At 37.6% G+C, this 10595-nt stretch overlaps 1 protein-coding gene across 1 annotated transcript; it reads right to left on the bottom strand.

Annotated features, from left to right (window-relative positions):
* Window positions 1-1883: 1883 nt before the first annotated feature.
* On the bottom strand, window positions 1884-9545 carry porcn (porcupine O-acyltransferase). The gene is made up of 15 exons (XM_036578061.1): window positions 9424-9545; window positions 8813-8955; window positions 8360-8555; window positions 7663-7706; window positions 7256-7437; window positions 6989-7119; window positions 5717-5737; window positions 5274-5288; window positions 5021-5146; window positions 4796-4896; window positions 4332-4408; window positions 4127-4190; window positions 3816-3901; window positions 2528-2638; window positions 1884-2146 (listed from the first exon to the last, which is right to left on the bottom strand). Exons 2-15 carry the CDS (start codon window positions 8946-8948, stop codon window positions 2045-2047), a joined length of 1392 nt encoding a protein of 463 aa, XP_036433954.1. The 5' UTR covers window positions 8949-8955; window positions 9424-9545; the 3' UTR covers window positions 1884-2044.
* Between the last annotated feature and the right edge of the window lie 1050 nt (window positions 9546-10595).

The raw sequence follows: 10595 nt of genomic DNA, 5'->3' as shown, positions 1-10595 counted from the left end.
GGCTGTTTTTGCACAACGGTAAATTTTAAAACGTAATATTTACACACATCAAAATCATTTATTTCACACTGTGCCAGAAATTCAGTTTTCCATGGGCCCTTTAAAGTACTTTGGACACTTTAAAAGGCCATGTATGGTTTGTTATTGTTCAGTTAAGTACATTTTACTGTTACTATTTCACTATATGTATCAATTCCTAAATTAAAAGAGCATACACATAATGACAGTCCCAGAATAAAGTTGACTTTGCTAATCAATCGGAACAAAAATGAATCGTTGAACTGGTCATTCACTGGAATAGATGAACTGGTTCGGTAAACTGACACAGAATTCCTTTGGGTTGCTGCCATCCACAGTATGAGAAAAGCACTGCGTGTGGCAATGAACAATAAAATGCAAAATCTTTTCTAGAGATTCCTGTGTGCTCTTCAACCAACGCTACACAAATAATAATAAATATTACTTCAAATATTCAAATAAATATTCATAACTATCCATGTAATACAAACTCTTTATTAATTATTCATTAACAAAAGGAGGTGATAAAAATGCTCATGACATACTGGATGGATAAATAGTGAATAAAAAATTCAGGATGGAAAAAAAATTACAAACAACACTTGGGCCGGGGACTAATTAAATATTAATAAGTTCATTGCTCCGCTTGGCACATTTTAATATGAATTAACTTGACAATCTAAATCATCACAACAATAATGTCAGGACTATACCTACAAAAAAACACAAACAAAGATAATAAAGGCTAGCTTTCAATACTATCCTTTTTGTGTGCCAGAGGGTACTGGACTATAATATTAGAATAAGAAGGAGAGTGATCTGTAATAACATAACAGCGAATGAACAATTCAATAACTAATCAAATCCCTTGTATTCTTTAGCCACTCAGAGTTGGACACAAATAGGATTTTTTCATCTCCCTGTAAACAGTCCAAAATCAGAGCAGTTTCACATTATCAAGAAAACGTTCATGAGGCTCATGAGCAGGATAAAAAATAACAAATTCAATAGTAAACATGATTTTCTGGAGGTTGGTCAGTAAAAGAGGCAAATATCAGCATGTGCTGATCACGTCTGAATTAAAGAATGATATGTCCTGGGGTTAAATGTATGTAATTTGTGTTTGAGACCACCCACTCCTACTGGGGTAGCAAAGTCTTACCAGACTGAAACAATCTGTACTTCACTCCAACTTATGTATTACTAGGAAGAAAGTATTCTATAAGACTCTAGAGACTTTTAAACATATTTAGTATATAATTCTAGCAAATACTATGGCTGTTGTGAGAAAGGAACTGGCTTCGAGAACTTTTGAATATTTAAATACCAAAGTCAGTCTAATCTTCAGATTATATAACCATCTCTAGGCTTTGGGATTGTTTAGTGTTTATCCAGAATGACTGGGGAACACTGTGAGAAGAGGAGTGATTCTGGTTTCAGCTAAACAGGAGTGTAGTATCATCAGTGGCTATTAAGAGGTTAACTAACCCAGCACCGCTGCATGAAAATACTTCAACCTCGTTTTGTAACACATCGCTGCAGTAAAAAAGCTTGAATGATGATACTAGTGCCTAGAGAATGTACAAGACACTATCCTTTGACGAAAAATACATTGTCTTCATTTAAGTAGCTTTGAAGCAATGTAACATTTACATAGTAAAATTTTAAAGTAGGTTTTATCTATTACAAAAAAAGGACTAAAAGCGGTTTCTCCATTCACAATGTGTTGAGGGATAGCCATAGCTCTTTTGTAGTATTTAAAAAAGGAAAGAGACATCGTAACACTTATGGAGTATTCCGTGCTCATGTTCCTCAGGGCCTTAATTGAAGCAGTTCTGATGATAAGTATTGTAGACGACGTCTTATTAGGATTGGTTAGGGATTTTGTTCTCCGGTCCAGTGCATTTACACTTCACAGTGATGTCATGTAGACCTAGGACTGCCACCATGGCAGGTCCAAATGATGAGTCTGTTTATTACTTGCCTCTTCTCCAGTCAACTTCTCTGTCTGCTCAAGTGTCAGTGTTCACATAATAAGGCGGTACACAACCCAAAGGCCAAAGGTCACCCAGTGACTGATCCAACTCAACTCTGTCCATTTATGGATAGTGTGACCGCCCAGGACATCCTGTGGAACAAGTGACAGAACTTCATGTTATTTATTTTATTTATATCTTCTATGGACTTGTGATAAAAAACATAACTGGGAAGCATTCATTTAAAAACGCTTTTGCACACCTCCCAAGTCTCACTCATTGGCCGTGAGACTCACTCAGCAGTATATATATGTTTATAGTTGGCCACTGTATGCTGTGCAACATGATGGACATCATGTGGTCATATGCTGGTATTACATCATAATTGTGGCAGAGATTAACGGTACAATATGTTCTCTACGGCAGCAATTCTAGTTTAAAGCCCCCGTTTTAGTATAGTAAGTGGCAATGCAACACCCCCACCCCCTTGGCCCCCTGCCCCCTTGTCTCAAAATATATATATATTTTTTTACCTCATCTGAGTCTATATCATCAGTGCTGGAGCCGAAGACTGAGCCCAGGTAGGTTAGGTGGATCACTGCTAGCACGCTAAAGCTTCCATTAATAAAGTACACCCAAAATGCCTAGAAAAGATAGGACAAACTCTGGTAATGTAATCATAAAACTGCCTGAATGCACATAAGAAGCAAACATCCACAAACATCCAGAAACATTCACATATAGAAGGATTTCAAGTTTGGACTTTTTAAACCAGCATCAAATTCAAACTGGAGCTCATTCTCTCTGTCAACTCTATTTACAGGAAACATCACCAAGGCAGAAAGCCCAAGCTGAGGTAGGCTACTTAACTATAAAAGATACAGAATAGCTAAATATATTTTAGCTTCTAGAAGATGGTAAAAACATTACAAAATGCATATCTCAGATTAGAATTACCCGAAATTCTGCCATTATATCTGTGTCATCACATCCCTCTTGAACTTCAGTTAAAAATGATATGGTTTTATGGTCACTTCAGAATCAAATGGCTATTAAGGCTAGTTCTGCATTACCAATTGTTTGTTTGAAGGGGAAAGGTTAGTAGATGGGAGTGGACCAGGTATGTCATGTTACTGCAGTGACTCTTGGACTCTTGGAGTCATTTCTCTTTTTGATACAAGACCAATGACATCACTGGTCCCAAACCTGACCTTTCCCCTTTAATATAGCTAAATAATGAATCACCTTATTATTTTTACAGTATTATTTACTGTAAAAATACTGTAAAAAAATATACATCATAGGCTTGGTCAAATTATATGTTTTCTTAATTTTTAACGTGAAAATAAGTAACACATCCTCTATAGACAACATACTTTTGCACATTTTGATGCACAATTACTGTTTATTTGCTGAATTTAGCATATTGGAAAAATAACACATAAAATGTTATGTCAGCAAATTAATCCTTTTTATTTATTTTCACCTTAAATCAATAAAATCATCAGATCATTTGACTGAAGGTGTTCAAACTTTGACTGTATATGTAAGTACAGCCACTCTAGTACCAGTGAATCGAGACAATCAGTTGCAATGAATCTTTGGAATAAATTCCACTTTCTGAAGCACTAGTTAAGCGTTAAGGAATGCAATGCTTTCAGTGGGAGATCACATTTTGTTTGCATTAGAAACAGTTCTGTAATCACTGATGTTCGCTTCACGTTCCACAGACCAGGTATCTCAAATTGGTTTGAAATTGTGCGTTCATTATGTGCAGGATGTTGACACATGCACAAATAACAAAATAAATCTTTACCCCACCTTCTTATTTTGGTGTTTGCAATCTGGTGGGCATCTCTTTGAGAGGACACACGCATTTAAGATGGTGGACAACCTTTTCCTCAACACTACAACACAGATTAATAGAACAATTTATAACATATGCATGACTAAATGACTGCCACAAAGTTAAGCTGTTATATACTGCGGAAAATATATACAAACAAGATAAACATGTAATTAATGCATTTTAAACAAGCTCAATATTTTGTTTTTAATTCATCTATGATCCATTAATCATAGACACCAAAGTGCTTGCAAATTAATTAATTTAAAATACAGTAGATACTCACCATGCTCAATATATGTCATGAAGCCGAGGGTTACTAACACTGCTCCAATGTGGAAGCTTAATCCCTGAAGGCATCACAAAAAAGGCAACCAAAAAACAACTTCACAAAATCACAGGAAAACTGGACATTGAGAATACGATGTAGGAATAGCTGGGAGATTATGTTATAGTTACATGGCAAAAAGAGACTGGAAAGGCACACTCACATGCAGCAAAGTGCTGGCTGTATAGGTGAGGAGGACAGCCTGAAATGTACCAAGTTTCAGAGCCTTCCTGAACACATCTGAATATGCAGAGGTACAGCATATTAGAGTCTACAGACAAAAAGTTAGACCATCTTATTGCAGTTGAAAGCAAAAGAAGCAATACAGCTAGGTCCCACTAAAACATGGTGTTCTTGTTCTTGTGCTGCTGTGAGTCCCTTTGAAGCCTAAAATATTTACTGGAAAGTCAGAGAGCTGTCAAGTCAGATTTGGCATGTTTTTTCGAACTCTGTGATACATTTACACAGACAGAACTCATGACTCACAATAAGGTCCAGTTACATGGCCTGAACACCCAAGTACCAGGGGCACTGCTTGCACCTATCTCCAAATCCCAGAATATACACAATGCTACTTTAAACAAACCAACATGTGCTTTCAAAAAGTCACGACTGAGAAAAGCTTACAGGTATTGAGCCAGCGAGACATGGGCTGATTCCAAGAAGTTACAACCTCCACCATAGACCTTGGAAACTCTACATTTAGTGGTTTAGCTACTGCAAGATCCCTGCAGAAACAGTAACAGAAAAGGTGGAGGAGAGGTGGACAGACAGAAAGAGAGAGAGGGACCAGGGGCTCCAAAAAAAGGTAAAACCATGTAATTATTTGGGTAGTAAATATGATGTACAAACCACTTAAGGTGATCCTTCTCTTCTGTGAAGCCAGCACCTGCCAGTGTAGTGGTGGTTTCACTGAAGTAACTCACAAAGTAGTTACTAAAATGGAAGGACATTGTGTTTTCATAGGCCAGCAACCACCTGACAAAAGGAAGTAGGGATGTTATTACAGGCTTGAGACAAAAAAGGTTCTCAGAGTTAACCATTCTATACAATTTTATCCAAAGAGAAAGGAAACAAATAACTATATTGAGAAATATGCCTTTACCTTGCAACAGAGCCTCTGAGAAGCAGGGAAGTGAAAAGAAATCATGTAAATTATTCGTGACAACCAAAAAATTGACAATAGCTGCCAATCAGAAATATAAGATGTGTAAGACTGTGACTGGAATACCAAAATGTTAAACTGTAAAGGAAAGATTTTTTTAATTTCAGAAATACTGTTCCTAATTATTGATTTACTATCTGGATATCTTGTTCTATCCAAGTTGTCAAAGGTACTGGGTTTATTCATTATAGATACAGAAATACTACATTGTGTGTTTTTTCTGAAAATAGCTGAACTTAATCAGTTTGTATAATTAAACTACAAAATTGCACTACTTGACTGCTTAAATGTGCATGCATTTTAAACACTGCGCTAATTCTAATAGCGAGGTCATAATAAACCTGGTTTGTGACAATAAGTGAAACAGAGCACACAAAAATTACCTGATTTTTCGCCTCTTCTTACTAGGAGAAGAACAGTAAAAATGATTAGATAAGACAAAACTATAGTTAAAGTACTAGAACAATGGCACAGCAAAATGTATTAAAGCTTTACTTTAACCCCTTAATCCCTGGATGTATTTATTCAGTTATTGATCTTACAGGGCCCATATTGTGTAAAGCCAAATTCCCCCTGCTTTTTCTGGTACAAAAGAGTTTGGTGTAGTATGTATATGTTGTTAAAGTTTCAAACTTGTGCCCTTCACTGCCCAGTCCATAATAGGAAACAAAGATGTACAAATGGCTTGTTTTGAATTCTTTGTTTTTGTGATATCATGAACACATTTAGATATATCCACCTACTCAGCCTACAGCAGTCTGGTCTGCCCTTTCACACTGAAGTTATAAGGAGTGTTTCAGCCTGAACTGCTGGCAGCCAACCAGAACAGAGATAATTTACATACACAATATGGCCAAATGTATGTGGACACCTGATCATTACACCTATATGAGTTTGTTTGATATCCCATTCCAAAACCATGGGCATTCATGTTGGGTTGGCCCACTTTTGTGACTATAACTGCCTCCACTCTTCTGGGAAGGCTTTCCACAAGATTGTGGAGTGTGTCTGTGGGAATTTGTGAAAAGAGTGTTTGTGGGGAAAGGGACTAATTTTGGATGAGAAAGCCTGGCTTGCAATCAACATTCTACTGCCAGAGATTGCATGAGAATGCATGGCTATGTGCTGGATTTTATACACTTGTTAGCAATGGGTGTGGTTGAAACACTGCAGTAATTAAGAGGTCCACAAACATTTGGCCAGATAGTGTATATCAGCCTTGAAAGTGCAGTAACAAAATCAGCCTGGTTAATTCTGAAGACTAAAGAGCGGTTACAAAATAGTCATGTAAAAATAAATTATCACTTTGTTTGGCATAAAAACCATAGAAAAGTCATAAGTGAGCTATACGGTAAAAATGTAAAGTGCAAGAAAAATGAGGATAGAGGCCCTTAAAGACCTATTAAATTCTATGAATTACTCTGTAGTTACTATGAAACTAATATGTGAATTATGCACCTAAGAGAGTGAGGAACTGAAGTGTGGGTTTATAGGCCCAAGCACTAAATAAATGTTCTTTGCTTTTTTTGTTTACTGCTCCATCCATGACATACACATGCATTCAAATTTAAACACTTGGTCAGAAAACAAACCACATTCCATTTGTAATATCGGTTCTCTTTTCTCTACTGTGAGCAGATATTGTCTACACTCACTTGCAAAGTAGTCTGTCTCCCATGATTGGGATAAAGTAAGGGAAGAGATAGGGAGCGACACAGTTGGAGACAACCAGGCAGAGCTGACTCTTCATCCAGCTGCAGATCACCTTCATAAACCAGGACATACTCTATAGGAAAAACAAGCCATCTTTGAGCTTTAAGAACTAGGAATGACTTTTCAGCTTAATTTCTGCATGCATACATAGACTGGCCACTTATAGAAAGGCTGTTATAAAAGGCTTTAAGAGTGATTTTGTGACTCACAAGTTTCCGGCTTTCTACTGCTTCCCTGTAGCTGTTGAAGCTGATCCAAGGCCCAAATATAACCGTTCCCACAAAGTAAACATAACCCATAAACTCCACTGGGGAAGGTACACTCTCCACAGTGCCTTTGTCCAAGTCAAAGGCAAGAGAGATCGCCTTCATGGCAACTACCATCTGCGAGCCTAGGTAGATATGACAATCATACTTAGGATTTCTATAGTTTTGGCATTCTCTCTAAATATGCTACTCAACATACACATGAAGTATGATTTTGTTTTTCTACCATTTGTATTGAGGACTGAAATGTGCAGCAAGCAATGTTCCAATAGTGAACAGCTAATCAATAGATTCTGAACAGAACACATACAGCACTGTTAAGAAATATCTATTCAGTATTATAGACTGACCTCTCATTTTGTGCCAACTGTTAGTGTCCATCATATGCAGCTCCCTGAAATAGAATGTAGTGAGAGTACATAAAAAGGTTAACTTAAAATTAATTGTTGAGGTAACAACGTTTGTATATCATCATTGTCAGAACAGACCCTTGCATCTCCAAAATAGTAACTTTACAGGAAAAGGAAGTAATACTTTAAACCCTTTAGTCCCCAGTCAAAAAGCAGGTATTTCTTCCTTTTGTCACATTTCACATCGATCTGTAAAGAATACAATCTGACAAAGCTGAAAATTTATAGATTTTTATTTTGTTGGTTTTGAAAATTACCATTCTGAACAAGCAAACTACTGAATAGGAAGACAGTTCAGGCTTCAGCCACCCTATACTGTCATACTGATTAAACATATGAATAATAAGCTTATAGAGATCCGAATTCTGCCCTGAATGTGTGCACACACTTCCTCAGAAAATACCATAGGGCATCCAACCATAAAGGCAGCATCGTACTTCTTTTATACAGTAATAGGAAGCAGATTTTCATAAGTTACAGCAGACAAAGACAAAGTCTCTGAATGTATAGCTGGCAGTTATGTTTGACAGAGTTTAAAGCTGAGGTTAGAAACATCCATCAACACATATAAAAGATAATGCTTTACCCTTTACATTTCCTAAAATGGAAGTGTGCATATGAGCAGTTTTGTACTTACCCTAACAATAGGTAGATAAGTACAGTGATAGAAAGGAAGGGGCCGCGACTGCTGGAGTGTCGGCATAGGAAGAGGATGAGGTAGCAGAGAAGGCTGAGCAACACCACCCACACCATGTGAAGCTCAAAGAACAGGTAGAGTGTGTAAAAGCCACCTGCAATTGTACTCAAATGCTTTACGTAGGAGGGCAGTCTGCCTGTCAATATAAGACAGAGAGAGAGTGAGAGAAAGAGAGAGAGAGAGAGAGAGGCGGCAATCCCACACAGCCCAGCACAAAAACATGTGCAATGACTTTTACTAGAAGACAGTTATTTCAGGTTAGACACTTTCTGGAAACTGAATTTGCGACTTTTTATTTTTTGTACAAAATAATGTAACCTGTATATTACTAAATGTCACAATTTACTCCAGTGTAGATGCATGAAATTCCACCAAGTCATATATTCGTCTTACCAATTCTCCATAGCAGTCTGCACACCAAGCAGATGAGCAAAAGCTGCCATACTTGCTGCAGACCCTGTTGAGCAGTTGGAAGCAGGCAGCCAGAGGGCAGCTCCTGAAAAAACTCCTGTCGACTGAGAGCCCCCATTGCTGTGCTTTAGATACAGACAGAAACGTGACTTATAGGCATGTGCTGTCAGTGTACAGTTTACTCATTTGAACTGAGCGTCATCTAAGATGACTGATCATTACTTTTGACATAAAATTAGACATGACTAAATGTAGGTCATCCCCCTTCAGCTGAACAGGTAACGTTAATGTTCCCTCCTACACACTAGCTGCTAGGGTTTAAACAACGTTACTCGCTATTCCGCAATGCAGACAGTAACTAATTGTAGCTACTGGTCTCGACACGACAAACACCAGTTATTAGCTAATTGAACGTCCCTAGACTGTAATAAATCACAGAGAACGAATTAGCCATTAGCTAACATCATCTAATGTGAGTTATAATGGAAGGTGGCATCCAAGGGATTAGCATTTATCCTCGCTAGCAGCTCTGTCAACGGAAACTGTGAATGCAAGATTCGGTTTTGCTTGTGTGTGTATCACATTTCGCTCACCAAATGCGTCCGTTTGTCTAAAATTATCCCAACGGAGGGAGGAATCTTTATCGTAATGTGTTTAGTTTCGTGTACAGAGCGGCTCCACAGTCGGTACTGATGCTGCCCTGATGTGGCTGATTTCCATTGACGCTCTCAGCTGCTTGGCTCTGCTAATCTGACACACAAAATCACAGACAGAAACCGACCGTCCAATCAGCTTCACAGCAGCAGATGATGGAACCAATCCGCTTCAAGGCAAATCTTCAACAGCACAGGCTGTATCTCGAATGGCTCCCTTCTCCCTATGTAGTGCATAGGTGATGAAAAACGGCTTCTATACAAAAAGTGCATTATTTGTCTAATAGAAAGCCACTTATGTTCAGCCAAAGCCGCACAATTTCCTAAGTAACATTTAATGCATTATTTGGGTGGAGAAGCCGTAGTTTCATGTCAATTTCAGTGAACTAGATAGGTAGATAGATAGATAGATAGATAGATAGATAGATAGATAGATAGATAGATACTTTATTGATCCCAAAGGAAATTTAGGCATATATACAACTAGAAATATACAAAAATATTCTATAAGATCTATCCTGAGGTTATAAAAGGTAGTGCAATAATGAATGTACAAAGAGGTGCAGGAAACAGCATATAATGACAATATAGGGAGTAGGGAGCCTATATAGGGAGTAGGGAGCGAGAAGAGATTCAGCCAGTCTCACAGGAGCCACAGGATGTGTGTGTGTGTGTGTGTGTGTGTGTGTGTGTGTGTGTGTGTGTGTGTGTGTGTGTGTAACTTATATATTTTATTTGTTAATTCGTGGCATTTTCCACTCAACTGTTTTTGAAATCAACTGTAGAGGGACTTTTACTGTGGAAGAGTAGGACGTTGTTATTATTATTATTATTATTATTATTATTATTCAAGTTGATTCTGACTCTTGGATGAACAGTGTTTCTCTAGAGTATCCTCTCTTCGGGTCTTTAAACGTCTTAATGGCTAGTTCATAATATCGCTGATTGTATCCATTGTCATTCTCTTCCTCTTTTACCTTCAACTGTTTCAAGCATATTTGTATTTTCCAATTAATTGGTCATTCTCATTCTTCTCAATATGTCAAAAATAAAATCAAGGATCTATATAATTTTCTTTGATGCCCAAGGTTCTCTCAAAAGTCTTCACCAGA

The sequence above is a fragment of the Colossoma macropomum genome, unplaced genomic scaffold, assembly GCF_904425465.1.
Source record: "Colossoma macropomum unplaced genomic scaffold, Colossoma_macropomum, whole genome shotgun sequence".
Taxonomy (NCBI): Eukaryota; Metazoa; Chordata; class Actinopteri; order Characiformes; family Serrasalmidae; genus Colossoma; species Colossoma macropomum.
This window is presented reverse-complemented; position numbering and strand designations above follow the sequence as displayed.